Below are 19,781 nucleotides of genomic sequence, written 5' to 3' on the forward strand. Positions count from 1 at the left end.
TTAGAAGTTTTAAAATGAATTTTGCTTTCTGCTTCCTTTTATTTTGTGCTCCTCAGCATGCAGTCAGCAACAAGACTGTACATTCTTACCAAATCTGAAAATGATTTAGCACTTCTTACACACATATGCACAAGAGCTCTAGGAAGACCCTCAGGAAAAAGCACTCAGCATCAAGGGTATCTGACAGTATTCTGATTTTAGCAAAATGTGATAGGGGAAAAACTTCATACCAGAAGGAGGTTTTGAAAAACAGCAAAGAAGGAAAGGTATTATTATGTCAAGCTTGAAAGTTGCTTCACAGAATGCAATAGATATTTTTATGGTGATCAATTTGAAAGACAAGCGCTTTAAGACTTAATTAAAGAAAGTTTATTTGCTCCTTTTGATTCCTATAACTAAAACCTTTACATAAAAAGTAACAAATTAAACCATTGTATATAAAAGTGTCAAGTTAATTACCACTTCCAGTAAAAAAGAAATCAAATTTCAATTATCAAAGCCCCACAGGAATTCTATACACTCTCATATCCTGAAAAAACATCACTAAATCCCTCTTTTTTGAGTGATTACCTGGAGAGCACTCTCAAATACTTCAAGACTACCACTGGCTTTCAGTAAGGAATAACAGGAAATTTCTCAAAGTAAATCAGGTACCAGAATAAGAGCAAATTTGAAATTCTCTTTCAAAGGCAACTTAACTAGGCAATAATTCAGTTTAGCTGAGAAAAAGAATCTCGTTGAGGCAATGAAGAAAGAAAAGATCAGAAGTACACAGTGACTATAAAAGCAACTCTGAATCCTCTGTTGAGAAGAAAAAAAGCCCAAGAATTTTGGAGGTGGCAAAGAAAAATTCAAGTCCTGAAGTGTAAAGATCTATGGTGTGTTTGGATTTTTTTACTTCCCAGATTGCTATTTCAATATCTTGGGAACAAAGGACTAGTTTTTAGAAATCAGGAATGAGAGAGTGATTGAAGAGAAGGTTAGATATAACATTAAAGAAAAATGATGGAAAGGACATTACTTGTTTTGGAGCTCAGTGTTTGGTTTGAGAACGTTTTCTGATTCTGAATTGTGTGGCTAAGCTATAGATGGGGCAAAATATGGAATGACACTACAAGCCATTATCAGAAACATGCTATAAGCCAGAAACAATCCAACAAAACATGTTTCTCTCTGGATAAGCAGTGAGATTAAATACTGCTGTATAGTTGTGAGATTCCTGTGACCTCTAGTGTTTCAGTCTTTGTCATATCCTGGAACAGCTATAGACTTGTTCATGCTGTGGATCTGACAAAAAGACAAAATCAGAATGACTCAATGAATGATTGAATGAATGATTCAATGAAGAATTTTTTTAATCAGTGAAAGAACTCAGGTAAAACCAAGACAATTTTAGTCATACTTTATAAAACATATAGTGCAATTAATCAATTGCCAAATGGAAAAGGATAATACTGCTACAAATTTTGCAACCAACTTCACTGAAATAAGAGAGTTAAGAAAGTATCCCATAAATTATCTTACAGTTATCTCAATGTGAGTCTCAGACCATTAATTTAGGTGTCATTAAGTGAGAAGTGCAACTTATTCACAAACTATTAAATTAACAATAAAAAATACCTGAAGCTTCTGAGTATTACTAAGCTACTACACCATCCCTTGGTATTATTAAACAATAAGAAGATGAAAGAAGAAAAGGGTCTAGAAAATTTCAGTTACAAGATGTAAATATTTCTAGTAACAAGAGCCAACACTATGAGATGTAATCATGGAAATACCATAGAAAAACTGTACACCAATATTTAGATAAAACACATAGAAGATAAAACACAATAGAAGGGGGTTTGGAATTTGAACACAAAGCTGTGTCTTTTCTGTGTAGATCTTTACATACTGTAAGCCTTGTCAGGAGACCTTTTCCTCTCAATGAACAGCAATTGAGATCTGTGTGTCAGAAAAATCCTGCAAGGAAAAAGTTTACTTGGCTGAATATACTCCTCTGAGTACATGACCTGGGAGCAGTGCATGCTCATGAAAATCCTCCCTTCTCTATTTTAGCTGCATCAGTACTGATTCATTACTTTCTTCATGAGCTTGCCATATCTGCATGTTCTGTGTAACTTCTACATTACTTCCTGCCTCCTTTATGAGGCAAATTTTCTAACTATGAAGTAGTGCAGACAGCACATAAACCCCATAAAAATTCTTGAAAGTGGTCAAGGATACTTTTTTAAAAAATTTATCAGTGTTTATTCCTCCTCTAGGGACAGCTCTTTATGTGCCTTTGTGAATCCAACTGACCTGCCTCAGACAAAAACAGCCCTACCAAATACAGATATGGGCATCAATAATGTTGGAGCATGGTCTTCTTCTTACTTTCTTCTGTGGGAGTAATTTACACTTTTTAATTGTATTTTCACTGGCTTCTCAAAGTCTGAATTCAGGTTGAAGCACTGAATTATTCTTAGGAGAGAAAGGCAAACTATAGGGAGTATTTCATGAGAGGATGTATCATTACATAGCATCTCAGGGGAACAAAAGGGTACAAAAGCTATCACTTTTAACTTCTTTAAATGAAATTAAATGCAAAGAAGTGAAATCACAATGCATTAACAACTGAGTAATTCATTTATCAAAAATAGTTATATAAAGTCTAGTGAAAATAAAAAAATTGTTCATATTAAATTAATAATACCTATAATAACACAATCTCATAACAGAACAGTACCTTCAATCAACAGCTCTTGTCCATGGCTACCCAATAATGTTCGAGATAGGAAAGGGGCAAAATCAACAAAAATTTCTCGCAGGAGAGGGGCCACCTTTTCTAAAGCTCTTTCAAGCTTTGCAGTGATACTGTGGAAAAAACAGAGACCATGATTGTAAGTACACTTCACAATAGAAGTAAAATTATGTCAAATCACACCTGTTTTTAAAAGTTTCTGTATGCTTCTTTAGGAAAGAGGATGATCATATTTTGATTAATCTTTACAGTTTTTAAATGGCTTTAAGTAAATGGAAATGTCATGTCAGAGTCAGCAGTGTGTCAGCCTCATAGATTCCACAGTATTTGCAGAGTACTCCAGAACAAGTAAAATTTTTTTATCATTTTCAAATACAGGTCTGGTTTTGTCCTCTCCAGTTTAACGCAGGTCTTTGTTTGCTCAGGAGAGGTTATGTGTCTCCTTCCACTTCCTAGTGCTCCATTACCAAACTGCTTACTTTCCAATATGTACTGGCATTATTGAATAAAGAAAATAAACCAGCCAGATGAAAAATTACTTTAATGAAGTATTAGTGGCTGGCATAGTTTGAACAAGCTAGACCCTTCAGTTGAAAAGTTCAGACTTTTTGCTGAAGTGTTATTTTAGTATACACATCCTTGGTACCCAAAAAGTACATACATGGTAGCACATGTACAGGTACAGTAATGCACATGAAATGAGTTATTTTTTTACAGTAATTTGGGGAGAGAAATTGTAACTAATATTAAAAGACAGAACTTGTGTACCTCATGTTTTCAGCTGAATCCTCCGGCATTGGAGCAACAGTTTGGACAGCTGGCAGATTTTTGCTGGTAGCACCATTCACAAAGCTGGATGACGAAGAGGAAGAAGAAGATCCTGAGTCTACTGCACCTGTCCCCCAAAAAACACAAACCTTAATTCAGTCTTAAGAAAGAAAACTTTTAAAATAGTCCTTGTATTATTAATCTACTCCTAAGTAGGGAAATGTTATTTTTTCTAACATAGTGAAAACTTTTCTATATGGTTAACAAAAAATTAATACCTTAACTTTGCTGGTATAAAAATAATAAACTTGAAATCTATTGAAAATCAGGCAAAATAAATCCTTATCACATTTCCACTATTCCCAAATTATATTCCAAAATTCAAAATAATTTTACATCATACTGTAAAAGCAAGATCTTTCCAAAATAAAGGTGTACTTAAGATGAGCTTGAGAATAAAATTTTAAATATTTCTTAAAATATATTTATATATGCACACTTGGCTGCCCAGTTGCAACTACAGGCAGAAACTAAAATAGAAATTAAAAAAAATACAGGGAAGATAGAAAATATACATCACTTCAGGAAGTAATGGGGGAAATTGGTGTCTGAGGAGTATGAAGATTCTAATTACAATTTTTCTGTTTCCTTCCTTGAGTCAAGGAGAATTGTAAGATCTTAAAAGTAAGGAGGGCAATGGGGGCATCATTTCAATGGGTTGTGAACAGCTGCCCAGAAAAAAAAAGATGCACACAGAGCATACATTTATACTTTTAAGTGATCTGGGTCAGAGCTAAGGGCTAAACTTAGACTCTGGATGCCAATCTATCATGTTTGCTGAAATGGTGCTGTGAGTTCAGCCTCTCTGAAGCAAAGCAGCAAAGGCTCAGAGAGGCCATGAACGTGAGAGTGCTGTGATAAATGCTGTCCCTGTTCTGCACAGTCCTTCTGCAACATATCACTGCAGGAGAGGTAGCTACAAACAGTCTCGTACTTGGAGTTCAAAGCCTGAGGGACTGCAATGCTACCAGAGATGAAGCTGACAGGCAACAAGATTTATCCAAGTTAGCAATGAAGAGTGAGGAAGACCAGTTTAGAGATCAGTGACATTATTCTGGCCATTTTCAAAACCAGTATTTATTAACGCCCTGTTAATGGTCAGTTTTAGCAGTTGTTACATCATTGTCCTTTGCATTACACAGGTGTATATTATTTTTCAGTTTTTTATATTTTTTCAGTTCCTACAGAGATCTACAATGCATTTATGGTTTCTTAACTGCTTAAGTAGCCAGCCAGCAGTGAAGTAAAGGGTAAATGCTGGTAAATGTGAAAAATACTCAGGCAGCAGGAATGATTAATTGATTGATTGATTGAATTTGTCTTTAGATATTTTTTACTAATAATAAATAATAAAATTTGTCTTTAGATATTTTTTACTAATAATAAAAGAAGGCAAAGATTGGATTTTTGACTAGATCATTTAAGAACATTTAAGTTCAACACACTATCAAAATGCAAGCAGGATTCAGTGGGCTTGCTGACACTAAAGTGTAGCTGGTGAGGTTCAGGATTTACACTAGGAACTGATTTAGGCAGTTTTTTAATAATGGGACTGGGAGATGGATTGTGGCTTACACTGCGTGTTCTGTCTTGGATTAAATACAAATTTGAAATGTACCCAAACACACTGACAAACACAAAACTATAAGGTAGGCTATCTGTGCCAACCTAGAAATCACAGCAACTTAACTGAGAATAGGATATCTTAAGAAAGATTAAGCCTTCACATATATATGTCTCTGTGTGTGCATTTGTGTATTTATTAATTTTAAAATTCATATATATAGGGAATACAGATTTTTATTGTTTATTCCCTTTCCCTTCCGAAATGAAATTTCCTTCATTAAGGTTGTTTAAAAATGCAGTTGCTAAATTCAACCAGCTAGGCTTCCAGAAGATTGAACAGACCTAGTACTATTAGATTAGCATAAAAGTAAGAATCGGGATATGAATTACAGAAATCCAGTCTAAGAAACTATAAAGCCAGCTTCTTATATAAAAACATGAAGGAAGAAAACCTATCTCCCCATAGATGCGTTCACAGCACTAAAGGACTTGAGTAACATACATCTCATTAAGTCATGACATGACATTGACTGTGATAGCAATGGCAGATGGAATGTAAACACCGACTATAACCCATGAATAAATGAAAAAAAACACCTTTCACCTAAGTCCAGCACAGAATATACCTTATAAATTGTGCTACCCATCACATAGATATGACTGTATTTCTAGAGTATCTGTGACATACTGTAAAAACAACTGTAAATAGGTTTGGGGGGACATCTAGTGTTTCTAAAAAATTGCATTCTGTTTTCTATTTCTCATAGTAAAGAAAAACCAAACAAAGTACTGTTCAATTAAATTCTATACACTATTTTTAAATAATTAATAACATACATATTTCATAGATTAGAAGTATATAAACCAGAAAGTTTTTAGATAGTCTGTATGTCTCAAAAACTGACTTACATGAGTCACTGTTCTGACTACCATAGGCATAGCTTAATTAAAAATGGCAAAATGAGCATTTTAATATAATAATATTTATTTAAGTATTTTCAATGGGATACTACTTTTTTTAACTGTCATTAATATGTTTAGCATTTCTAAAACATTGATATAAAACTTAAATCTTCAAAAATTCAAATCTTCATATAATGCTTTATTATAGAATTCCGTACATATATAGTTCTAATTAAGCCTCCTACTTGCTGAAATTCCATTCAATCAGTACTTCTCATTTAATCAAGCTAATCCATAGATTAGGATCAAAAAAAAAATCATAAAAGAAAAAAGAAACTGTAAGCTCTGTCAAAAAAGGGAGCCTTTAATCCACAGTGCCATAGTACCATGGCTTTTGCAATACTGCCCTCTACGAAGAACAGTAGTGGGGAAATGACTGATTTTAAAATGCAATTACTTACAAACAAGTGCTACTACATTCCAGCCAAAATAGTTCAGATATTTAATCAGTAAGAGGACTGAAAAGCTTAATGATACTATTCAGCATCATTTGGAAAACAAGGTTTCCAGTGCATGACATTTTTTGCACAACATAAGAATACCTAAAAGGAAATCCATTCTAGATTAACAGAAGTGTCTACACAAATGGAACTGCTCAGAGAAGCAATAACATTATTCAGTCTTTTCATTCCTCCCATCTGCCTCAGGAAAATTAGGTTTTAAGATCATATTTATTTATTTTTTTTATCCTTAGAAAAATCAAAGTTCTATTATCAGGTATTTAAGGTAATCTGCAAAAGGAAAGAGGAAAAAAAAAAATGAGTTCATATTACTCTATAAAGCAGAAGGATGCCAAAAGCATCCCCCTCTATTTGCTGCAACCCCAGAGAGATTTTCACATTCTCAACCCTTGACTGAAGTTGTGATATCCTTGAAGAGAGCTCTTCTCTCAAGTGTTTTTGTTTCTTTTAGAAAGAAAAAAGACTATAGCCAGATATTTCAAAGGAGTTTTAATTTAAATATCAGTTGCTCTCAGTAAGGATTCATTTCTCAATGGAAACCACTCTCCATTGTCAACAGGCTCCTTCATGATAGAGAATCCCACTACTACTATTAAAAATTATTTAAAAAGAAGGTCTAGTCTTCCTTCTACAGGTCATAAGAAAAGGCATGAATTCAGTTAAATTAAGTAGTTTCTTACTAAAAAACCTTCCAAAATGAGCAAAATTTTTACTGACAAATAGTCATCCAAAATATTCAACCTCTACAATCTATAGTATGTTTATTGAGTAGCTACTTGTCTCTACTTTTATAAAGAGGGATTAATTGGTATTTATCACATAAACATCCTCTACTGCAGAGCACTAGAAAAGTTAGCTCATTTCAATTCTAAACTACAGTTATAAAACAATATTGAGGCTAATTATTAATTTATTTAAGGCTGTGCAAGTCCAATGTGCACTATCAAAGATTATAAATATAGACCAAGAGAAAACACTGTATCCAATAAAGGCCAAGGTTTAATCTTTCCAGGTTTTATTTTGAAACTACAAGAACAGTAACATGAAGATGATTAAAAAACAAAGCACCACTGAAGGTAACAAAACAAAAAACAAGGACAAAATGAGGGTCACAAGAATATTTAAGGACAATACCTGTTGTATTAATCATACTTTTTGGTGTAGCTCCTGTTGCAGCAAATATATTAGGTGTACTACCCGGCGGCAGTCCACTCCCAGCTGTGGCAGCTCCAACAGTGGTAACAGCCAGACTACCTGGAGGGGGCTTCTTCACTGGTACAACCACACTCCTGTGGAAAAAGAAACAACAGATTACTAAAATTGCACAACCGAGCCAGGAAGAGGTTTTGATTGTGATGGGTTTAGGCTGTTGTATGATGCTGCTGCTGAGAAATAACAAATACTGCAAATTTTCTTAATCTTCCTGAAATAGTGTAGAACTCTGTTAACAGGCCCTAAAACCATACTCCTATCCTTATTCTGCAGCTTCAAGTGACTCCAAAGAACCTAATTTGTCTTCCAGCACCCAAAAAATGGAAAGACCACCATCTCAATATCTTGAGAACACTGCTATCAACTGCTATATACTGCTATCAGTAGAACACTGCAATGTGTTCTAGATTTGCAAAGATAATGTTAGCTGACAGAAATTATGCCAGCAGACTAGAAGTCTATATGCATGCAGTCATAAAGACTGAATTTGTTGATCCTTATGAAGTTACCTAAGATAACAATTTTTTGCCTTTCATCTGCACGTTTGAATACAGTAGGTTTTCCTCAGCACCATGAATGTATCAGTCTTTCACAAAGATGACTAAGAAACAATTTTAGATTCAGCCTTCTTTCATCTTAATCAATAGCACATGATGTACATTAAACAGCAAAAAGGCAACACAATAAATACTTGCTTTCACAGTATTGATATTGCTGAGGTTTAAAAAGCAGTCTTGAGAATTTAAAGCTTTTAAGAAGAGAACATGGCTTTCATACAAAAATCCAACATAATATCAAATATAAGCAGACAACATTGCACTCAGACAAATACTTTTTAACCTAATTTGAAAGCACACTTTGAGGTTTTTTAAGTGTGAAGACCAAAAGACTTGCTCCTTGGAGACAATATTTTTTCAACACTGGGCAGCTCTCATAGTGGAAGCAATTACATTTACATTTTTCTTTTAAATATTTCCATTTATCTCTAAAACCCTGTTTCAGTGGCAAACCTGAGAGAAAAACAAACCTGAAAGAAAGCATATTTGTATAATATTGAGCAATATATTTTCATAATTGTGTATATTTTCTGTTTAAGCAGACACACTCTTTAAAATTAATCATTGTGATATAAAAAGAGCAAGTAAAGGCAATCATTTAGGGTGATGAGGCCACATTTTGCTCAAGAACTTACTTCAGTAACTGTTTTGTTACATTTTTGTGTAATATGATGGTATATAATGAATCACAGGGTGTGGCACCATGTTTTACAGTGATGTCCTTTGTTCCTATATGTCACCCTGGATTTTAAAGACTGGTGGTGACAGTGTATATAACAATCCATAAGCATTTTTTTCCTCACTCTCTTTAGAGGACTGGCAGTTGAAGTCTGCATTTGGAACACCAGTTTGCCTCCACGCTGAAGCACCTACTGTTAGAGAGGTAAGCCTAGGCATGTCGATGGGTTTTTGTCTCAGCCCATTTACATTAGGAGCAGATGAGTTTGAACAATGCAATAGCTATTGATTTAGATAAGTGACCCTAAAATAATTGCTTTTGTCTGTAGTTAATAATCTTACAATCACTGCTCATACGAAGTGTTTACATAGCAGCAGCTACAGCTGAACAAAGCTGGGTCTACAGGGGTTAGATTAATCTGCTGCAAAACACCACAAAATTTCCTGGAGTTAGCCCCAATCTACATACAAAGATCTCTATTTCAATTAATAACTCAATCAAATATTTGAATTTGGGTTATAATACTGAATAAGTACTCAAAAGCAAAGTCCTTGTAGTGTCATAAAAACACAAGAAGAAATTAGAATTTGTTTCTTAAGTGGGAGTGTTTCCCAGTTATATTAATTTCAAAAGGAAACCACTGTCATTACCCACTACCTTTGTAGAGAATTGCAATAGAAAGAGCAAATGAAGAATGAATGGGAGTATTTTTATGTTGGAGCACAAGAAGGAAACACACAGGAGGAAAAGGCATTTTAGAACTGGCCTGTTCTAATGGACATGGATTATCAGGTCATCAAGACAACAGGCAAATGTGTAACTTCACAAGGTGACCTTGCTGACAAAAACTGTAAAGAGTGATGACTCCAAGAGCTTGGGAAGGTCAGAGAGGCTGTTGGCAGGTCCATAAGATAAAAATGGCATATCCAAAACCTGGAAAGAGTGGCCAAAATATGAAGAACATGGGAGATGTGAGGAAGACTTGTCAGCTGTCATCCCATGCTCTCCATGTCATTGGAACATATCCTGGACCTTATATCTGGATACAAGTTAAAGGATGCCTGGCTGCTGAACAGTCTCCTTAGACACACACTCATTCCAGTGTTCCCAAATGTGAGACAGTGTGAGTGAAAGGCATGCATTTTATTTTAAGAAAAACAATTTTCCCCTCATATAAAGCCTGGTATTAGTATCTGCTAAATTGGCAATACAATCACTGTGGAGGTATTTCCTATTCTCCTGCCACTTTTCTAAAAGACGAAGCTAAATTTGAGGTCTTCCTCCTCATATTTAAACAGTTCAGTGGTTTTTCAGTGTCCAAGACCATATGTGTCAGCTTTATTTCCCATATGTAATAGGATCAGTTTGATTTGGAAGGGACTCCTAATGAGTGTAGATTAGGACTGAAATACAGCTTTTATAGTAAGAAGGACAACCCTTCAAAAATCCCACAGATATAATGCTCTACACATGGTTGGCATTGTTTTGTATGTCTAAATCACTGCATTAGGATAGATCAGGTGTTATTAAATAACAAATTATCAAGAGCTATCAAGAGAAACCTCTCTACCATTAGAAGAGGGAAAATCAGTGAGATTACATCATCCCAGACTGAATGAAAATGCAGCTTTCTGACATGTCATACACGGTGACCTTGTCAAAATGTCTCATTCCTACTGATAAAAAATACAGTGAGTGAATACACAATGACATCTAGATGGAGCAGACAGAAAAGCTGTATGAAAAATACAATAGAGTGGTCAAAAATGTGCAAAACAGTAAGAGGGACAACACAACAAGAAAGGTGAAAGAGAATGACTGCCCTTCAAGTAAAGAAAGTCTTCTTTTAACCAATCTAACTACTCCAACAGCACATACAGAGCAAATAGGCAAATAAAACAAATCGGACTTATGAAAGAGGTATTATACTTTAACATAATATGATTTGAAGAATGAATTTACTGTGATAGATGTCTTACATGTATCTGTCAGGCATTCAGGTTTTGCTTTCATGAAGGAACAGAAATCTACAGACTAGAAGAAAAGGTTATACACATTTCTGTATTTTCATTTTAGGCCTCATTTTGTAAAACGTGTTTGAGACTCCCTAAATATCTTAAACTGGCCCACATTTGCCTGAATCCCATCATCATTGTCTCAAATGATTTCCAATGATTTAGTCAGCAAAAAATTAGTAGTAATTGTCTGTAGCAATTGATTTTATTTCTGTGTTCACTGGGTGGTTTACAATTCTAAACATACCTGTGGCTTCTAATCACTGTTCCTTTACCAGTCTTAAACCTGAGCCTGAAGTCATCATAATTCATATCATGCTTACGATGAGTGTTTTTGATTCCACCCACATACTACTTATGCATTGCTGGTTCATTAAATAACCTCAGCAAATAGATCCAGGGTTCTTCTGGGGTTTAGAAATTTGCATGAAATAACTAGACAGAAAATAATACCATTAATGTATTGAAATGCAAAAAGAGAAAGTGGAAATTAAAAAACCCCACCACTTTCTCAAATTGACTTTATTTAAATATTTAGCTACACAGTGCTGGTGATGGACAAATCAGGTTATACAGCTCTATATTTTCTCTTTGCAATTCACATTCTGTATCTCTTTTCCATTTTAAAATTTAAAGGCTTTCCAACTTAATCACTGTGGTCAATATAAAGGTCAGAGATAAGCCTTCAATACTGGATGTCTTGAGCTACCTATCTGAGCAGCAGCAATTAAATTAGAATCACTTTACTCTCTTGTGGGATATGTGAAATCTCTTAAGGCTGAATTAATATTCTTGCTCCTTCTCCCCCACAGTAGCAGAAAGCATGAGGATTTTTCAAGCATTCTTCAAAAAGCAGCACAGACTTCAGTCAATTTTTTCACAGAATTGCTCTGTGTCAAACAGCAACTTCAGAGATTTCAGAAGAAATCACACTAGAAAGTGGGGGGCAATTTGTCTGCTATATTACATGCTACCTTGCTCGTACAGCTAGATTAACTTAATCTCTGAAAAGAAAGCTTAATATTTATTCTCTGAAAGTTATTTATATTGGCCATATCTCTGTACATATCTAGTCCTCTATCAAACATACATTTCCGATTTCACCCCCAGACTCTGACCTGAGCCTGCAATGTTACTATGCGCACTAACAACACATTCTGAATCCTGCTATAAACAACCTTTTATTAGGCTGACTGCATTAAGATAAGATTAAGATAAGACACATGTGATACCCAGGAGGAAAGGTTTAACCCAGAGTAAACAGCCATGGAGAAAAAAAAGGAGATTAAAAAGTTGTGAGGTATACACATGAGTTGTAGAAGAGATGTGGAGGGCTCACAGAAAGATATAATTGTTGGGACTTACGCAAATGAAATATTAGCACTGAATATCCATCTATTATAGATTCTTTCAATCATTTTGATACCACACATTCACCAAAACCTCGAAATATTAAAGTACATGAAACGATCCTAATCTACTAAACAAAAATTGCTTGTTTCTAACTAGAAGAAAGCAAATCATCTCAGGTGTGGTTTTAGGACAAGGATTTGCAGATCATTGATCCTCGCTCTTGGATCAAGCAGAGGAGTAAGTACTTATTCACAAAGAAATTTCATCCTTTGCATCCAGGATAAATTACCTGAAGCATCTAAAATGTTCTAAAATACTGACAAGAAACAAGGAAAACTTTAAAAGATAAAAAAGCTAATTATCAAGAAAGATTAATGGTCATGGCTAAACAAAGAAATGGGAAATACCGGAAGTTTAATAAGTTTGAAGAAAGTGAATAGAATCTAAGTGAACATGTGATGTATTAAATGTCAGGAACATAATTAAATATAGAAAAAAAACCCAAAGAAACAATCAATATGAGGTATAAATAAGTATGGGTGAGGAACCTAATCCTCTATGTATGTTTAAAAAAAAAAAAAAAAAAAGCTAAAAACCTGCAAACAGTCCTGTGAAAGAAGGCAGATAGGGATAAAGAGCAAGACAAAAATGCAGTATAATTCTCATCTATATAGCAAGTGAATTATATTAGAGAGTAGGGAGATGCTGGTTTCTCCTCAGCAACTTCAGGCCACGTACACCTACAGTCCCATGAATATGAAAAGACTCACATTACACAGGTGATAAGAGGAGTTTTGGAAGAGCTACCTGTGTATAGATTGCAAAATGATAGACATGGAGAATATAATTACAGCTTGATGAAAATAAATGAATTTATTTATAAACAAATAAAATTCTATTTTGGTTGAACTTGAATATATTCATAAATTTAGGATAATTGTTTTTCTAAACAAACAGCTGAGGTGACAATGAGCTTTCCCTTTGTCTTTTATTATATTTACTAAATGAGTGACTCTAGGAATACAGACAATCTAACTTCAGCCCTCTTCTCTAACAGGATCTGAAACCATACCTCATTCTCTGGAGTGTATTTTTACTGCTATCTTAGAAAAATATATTCTTGAGAAGCTGTCAAGTATTTTCTTTGGACTAGTCTCCACTGCACAAAGATAATGAAAATTACCTTGAGTGAACTGGAACCAGATGAGTCCTTTAATTCCCACACTACTGATTAGGTTTTTCATTCATACATTCACACGCTACTTTGACACCTAAAGTAATGGGGAATGCAGTGCCTAAGAACAGACAATGCCTGTACCTGTCCCTTCTTGATTCATGGGAAAGGTGCTCTATTTTTCTTCAATTATTTGTAATTCACTTTAAAAAGTAACCATTTTTACTGGGAGAAGACTAAAATGTATTTATACATGACTAATTTTTAATAAGATTTCAGGAAAATCAAATCTATTTTTCAGCAAGCCATAATTTAGAGAATCTAATGACTCTAACATGAATATGGCATCCTATTTAAATGAATTAGCAGACTACTGCATGCCAATGACCTCCCAAAGGCGGGAAATCATATAACAGATAGACATTGAACCTTCTCTATTTGAACCTTCAGTGCATCATCTCTCACAATTCTTGTCTTTTCCCATTCTATCATTTACTATAAAAAAAAAAGAAAAAAAAAGGAAAAAAGAACATCCCACTGCTGTACTCTAGAAAAACACATAGATTCTCTTAAGTTATCCATCTAAATATAGCATACCTACATAAAATTTAACATATTTTTGAAGACCACCTGTCTCTGTATTAATGGGAAGGACATGTATGAGACCTGACTGGATCTCACAAGTTGTCCACCTCTTCTAGCACCTTTAAAACTGGTTGCAAGGTCCTTCTGTCAGGGGGAAAAAACCCCCAAAAACCTGCAAAAATCAAAACTAAAATACTTCAAAGATGTGTTCTCCAAAATATTCTCAAATACCTTCTAAAGACTTCACCAAGAAGTAAACTAAGCAAGCCTATACTCTTCCCATTTAGGAAATGATAATGGATTAAAATGGACACACATCTTTAATAGCAGTAAAAATAACTAATCTTTTAATTTCTAGGAACTCAAGATTTTCTGCTTATGCCAGCATTCTTCCCATTGAAATAATTCTAAGAAGAGAAAATATACACGTAAACTACCTCAGTTTGAAAAAATGAGACACAAAGCCACAAGCACTCTCAATAATAGCGCCTATCTAAGAAATCTCTACTAGAAAAAAAATAGAGATGAACAAATGTAAGCTTCAAAATGCAAAACTGAGTATAATCACAAACAAATTCAAAAACCATAATGGTCTAGGTTGCATCTAGTGGGACCAATGCAAATTGACCAACGAAAAAGAAACAAGAAATCCCCAAACCCTAAAAATCAGTAAAAGCGACTGAATTTTGTCAGACAAAAGATGAGAAGGCAAAAAGGTATTATTGGTGAGTTATGCTCCATTAGTCGCAAATCTAGGTGAAATAACCCTTTGTGTTTGCTTCTAAAAATGTCAACCTGGATGCCATTTTCAAAAAATTCGGTCTGACGCTAAAAGACATGTCATAACTTTGAGGATCCAGGCTCCTGTGTCCCAGAAATCTGTTTATATAGCTCATAATGTAATTATAGCTACCTTAAGACAGATGAGGCAGAAGGCAGCAATATATTGAAAACTAATTGAAAAATGCAGTTGTCCAGAAGCACTTGTGGGGAAGAGGTCTCTGAAAAGCTGCTCAAAGCTTCAGAGTTTGAAGTGAAATTTTTGATGTTGTCACTCTCAATCTATTGAAGAGCTGACAGACAATCAAACCCGTCTGGCTGCCTGGCAGCTCATTTTGCTGGCAGGTGGCAAACAATTAGACACACCAATTTGTGCCTCCTGATGACATTAAAGCATGAAACTAAGTTGTATGCAGGGCCTAGTGATTTGTGTGAAAGCATTTCAAAAATAATACTCTTTGCCGTGGCAACTCATTTCAGACTGCCACCTCCCATTACGGCTTTGAGTGGTGAAGACGACAGACTTGAGTTACGTGCGGCGCAAGGCCGCTTCTGTTCAATCCGTCATCAGCGCCCCCCGAGACCTCAATCCCCTCCTTTCATCAATATCACCTCATCATTTACATTTGATAGCACTTGAACTGCTGCATACATTAGCTACACACAGCTCCCGTTTGATAAAACATGCTGGGCACTTTTTCTGCTTTTATGTTTCATTTACAACTGTGCAAATTCCACGGGAGAATAGGCGGTAGCCTGTTACAAAATAACTCTTACAGACACATTAGCAATGTGTAATTAGAAGAACATGGGGAGCAAAACATGTCATAGTAAATGCTAAAATACAGTTCTTAATTTCAAGTCTCTTGACAGGAGTTTACTGTACATGGTGTTTACCTTCATCCGTGATCACAATTAAAGAAAATTACTTCAACTTTTGCTAGGCACTCAGACATCCAAATGCAAAAAAACCCCAAAAAAACCAAAAAACTAGCCTCATAAGGACTAAGGGATATCTTCAGATTAATGTGAAAAATACATTTCTCTAACCTAGATTTGCTTATAAATATGGAATCACTGTGCTTATTTTATAAAACCTGAAAGAAATAGAACCTGACAAAACAATACACTCCGTTGCTCATGGTTCTCCTCAGGGACAATAAAGATGACCAACAGCCACATTGCTCAGTGAAGTACCAAAAGCTGCATAAACTACAGCAACACAAGAGCCTACAGAAATATGCTTTACAGGCATAGTTTTAGCTTTAAAAAAAACCAAAAAACAGTTTATCTTATTTAACTGATATATTAGTAAACAAAATGTCATTTACATGAGCAAGTATGGGAAGACAATCCTGCTGTATTTTTTTTTTTTTTTCACTTTTCCAAGTTATTGGGATACTACAGGAAATAAAATGTTCAGAAATCATCACTAGGTAAAATTCATGCTGCTTTCTCAATTAATACTTAAATTTGTTCAGTTACTGTTTCAATATACTATTCAAGTTTTTCCCCCCCCTAACCCTTGTTTCATCCCCCATGAAAAGTTATAGGATCAGGATCTGAATCTGCTCCACCTTTGTAATTTGGAAAAGTAACACCATGACCATCCAAGGATTGTCACAGTGGTCAAGTAAGTACTCTGGAAATACGAAAAATCTGCACAGAGGAATACTTGCTTGAATAGAGGGTATCATTCAATAATGCAGCCATAGAGTGTAACCAGTCAGTTGAGGTCCTGTGGGCTACATCTGTATTTTTATCAAGATACCCACAGTTCAAAAACATTTATTTAGTTGGATAAAAGAATGCAACATTCCCAGTCTGCTGGACTTGCCTGAACCTGTCATTTTTCCCTTCATAGCTGCTGGTTATACTAAAAACCATCATCTACCTCATTAACTAAAATCAGACAGCAGGATCATTAATTTAAGATGAAAAAAAAAATAACCCACCAAAAAATTATGTAAAGTATTTTGTCTAAAAATTAGACAATTAACACCTATTAACACTTCCTTTTTTTCTGAAGAAGTGAACAATTCCAAAGGCTGACATATACAATGTAGGCTACTAAGATACAAAGAGTGGTGCAATTCGTACAGGAAATAATGAAATTTGATCAGCAGAGTAACAGGTCAGGGAAAAAGCAAACCACTAAACTCATTAGCTGCTAAACTTATTAAGTATGAAATATCTATCAAAACTTATAAGCCCTAGACATGAGGCACTTAAATAATTTCATAATTCTATATTATCTACTACTACTACAAATGATGTTCAAAAGGTACAAGCAGTCACGTTGTTGCAAGAACAACTAAATGGAGGTGCTCGCATTAAATAAAGGTTATGGCCAACCAAGTGCAGGCCCTTAGAGTTCATAATGCTTTCTTATGGAGCTATAATTTAGAAATGCAGAGTAAAATCCATGTCTTCAATCACCTTGATGTCAAGTTCCCTCTAACAGTGACAAAGACATTTCATGAGGTGATGTGCTCCTTTTAATTTAGGTGTCTGGCATTTTGTGAATCAACCAGAGCTCTCTAGTGAAATAGTTTTCTTATTAACCCAGGTAGAAATTTAAGATAAAGTAACCTTTTTTTGGTGATCACAGTTAAGTTGATTATTTCTACATGTAGCATGATGTTTAATACTGCTTAATGTACAAGAATGTGTTCTGGAATATGGTGGTTTGTCATAGAGGATAAGGAAAAGTTCCTAACTGTATATAGATAGAAAAAAAATATTTTTCACTTCTTATTGAAATCAATCTAAAATAAAAATATGCAGATTGATGAACTAAAAAAAAAACATCTTAGTAAAAAAGCTCTTTAAATGAGCTTTCTCTAGAAAAGACCTAAAAATACTATTAAAAAGGGATATATTCATAGCTTCTAAAGTATATTTCACCTCTCCTATCCTGATAAAATCATCTTTCTTACAACAGATACTATCTGATTGTTAATTGAATTATTTCAGAAAAGCAGCCTTAGTACTTACATAAAAGACATTAGGCTGTGCTGTAAATACAGATTTTTTTCCAAATAAATCACAATATAACTCTTTTCTGCCTTATTTATTTCCTTCAGTATTTTATCTCCTGTAACTGCCTGATAAACTAATATATTAGATTTTTCAAGACATGTCTTAAATTATCTTCAAGTCTTGATTCTATTTTTAACATTTTAAAAATATTTTTATGAAGAAACTGAAAGGATGGAAAATACACTCACAAGACTTAGGTCTAAACTCCCAGTGGATGGGACTAACCTTCTGGAAGGATGCTGAGAATTGCACAACATCACAGTTTCTATGCTCAGGATAACTGAGAGGGACTGGACTTTTAAAGGCAAGTATATTAATTAGAAACTAGGAAGATACAGCCCAAGGAACAAAACAAAAGACTCTTCATGGAAATGTTCACGAGTTTAGTTTTAAGCGCTAACTTTTGAGCTTTAACAACTTCTGTTTTTTAAAGACCTAAAAGGAAACTGGTTTCTACCATGACCAAGAAAACAATTTGCCATGGTCAAAGCATTTCAGTACCAGAAAACAGTTCAGTGATGGATCCAATTTAGATTTAAGCCTTTGAAAGAATATTCAACTGGATTTCTGCACAATCTGTTCTATATCAGCAGATATTACCCCTCCTCCTTCTCACTAAAATGCTGTTTTAAAGAAAAAAAAGATTTTATTGCACATATATTTCTTTGCAACAGGCTTGTTTTCCAAGTACTTCATAGAGTTTTATTCACTGACAGAGAAAAACAAGGTGAATTACTTCTGTCTTATACTTGATGATCTGTTGGTAATGCAGAAAGGGCGACACAGTGCAGTTGTTTTTAACATTCTTTAATACAAACCAAAAGTAGAATAACCTTCCTGAAGAAATAAAAGCCCTTCAAACTTCTGAATTACATCAATATAAAATAATGAGTCCAACTATATACCTGTCAAATGAGTGAAACTGCATGGGAAGAATAGCCTGAGCTTCTCTCTTCAGTGCAGGATCTGGGTAAGGGATTGGATCCGGGCCACATTCTGCAATTTCAACAGGGGCTGCCACAAGACTTTTCAGTATTTCCTTGACATTGATTCCTTTACTTTGGCTGATACTGGATATTGAAGATGCAGGTTTCAGAATTTCACTGGGGCTTTCTGTTAAGCTCTCCTGAGATTTCTTCACTTCTGAAGATAAAGTAGACAACAGCTCACTCATAGCATCAGGACCTGTGCTGGTCTCTAAGTCTGTCCCATTCAAAATACTGGGCATCTGTTCATCTCCAATTCCAGAATCTGTATGAGGAATAGAACTTTCCAGCTGAATATCTTCAACCGGTGTTGGTGTTTCTTTATCTTTGATATTTTCTGGAAATACAGTTGGTGTCTCTGCAGCAAAATAGAGATTATGAACAAAATTTAGTTTGGTATTTTCCCCTAAAAATATGATCATAAGGTTTTATATGACAGAAATGTGTTAGAAAGACCACATATCATGGTATTTTACCATGTACGCTAAAAACTAGTTCTACATAGAAAACATTTTCCCTTCAACAGCTGTTTGGCATGTAGACAGGCTTGGAAAAGGAAGCCCACAATCACATTATACAAACTCAGTGACATTTAGAAACTACAGCCCACTACTCACATAGTAATCAAACAGCAAAATACTGCCAGCAAAAAAAAAAAACCATTAAAAATTATAACCTATCAACTGAAGAATTGTTTGACCCTTGAGCCTACTAGAAGGCAAAATTGCAATCATTTATGCTTTCAGTTAACTTTAAAATTTATTCTTTTGTATTGGTGTCATTAAATATTAAGCTTCAATTCAAAAGAAAACTGCTAGACCATTTGTTTGCTTTGTG

The 19,781-nt window shown here is 34.6% G+C and overlaps 1 protein-coding gene across 7 annotated transcripts in view; it reads right to left on the bottom strand.

The window, feature by feature from the left end:
- Nucleotides 1–19,781, bottom strand: part of NBEA (neurobeachin) — a 460,815-nt gene that overhangs the window by 264,342 nt on the left and 176,692 nt on the right. For 6 of the 7 annotated variants that reach the window (XM_088067905.1, XM_088067892.1, XM_088067894.1 and 3 more), the window contains 4 exons: nucleotides 18,864–19,302; nucleotides 7,696–7,850; nucleotides 3,512–3,638; nucleotides 2,729–2,856 (listed from right to left, as the gene is read on the bottom strand). In XM_088067905.1, the coding sequence (XP_087924031.1) occupies nucleotides 2,729–2,856; nucleotides 3,512–3,638; nucleotides 7,696–7,850; nucleotides 18,864–19,302 (849 nt within the window). The remainder of the gene's footprint in view (nucleotides 1–2,728; nucleotides 2,857–3,511; nucleotides 3,639–7,695; nucleotides 7,851–18,863; nucleotides 19,303–19,781) is intronic. The other variant, XM_088067885.1, reaches the window with a different exon arrangement.

The sequence above is a fragment of the Pseudopodoces humilis genome, chromosome 2 (genome assembly GCF_049639895.1).
Source record: "Pseudopodoces humilis isolate 2021_Gansu_Grassland_sample_001 chromosome 2, ASM4963989v1, whole genome shotgun sequence".
Classification (NCBI taxonomy): Eukaryota; Metazoa; Chordata; class Aves; order Passeriformes; family Paridae; genus Pseudopodoces; species Pseudopodoces humilis.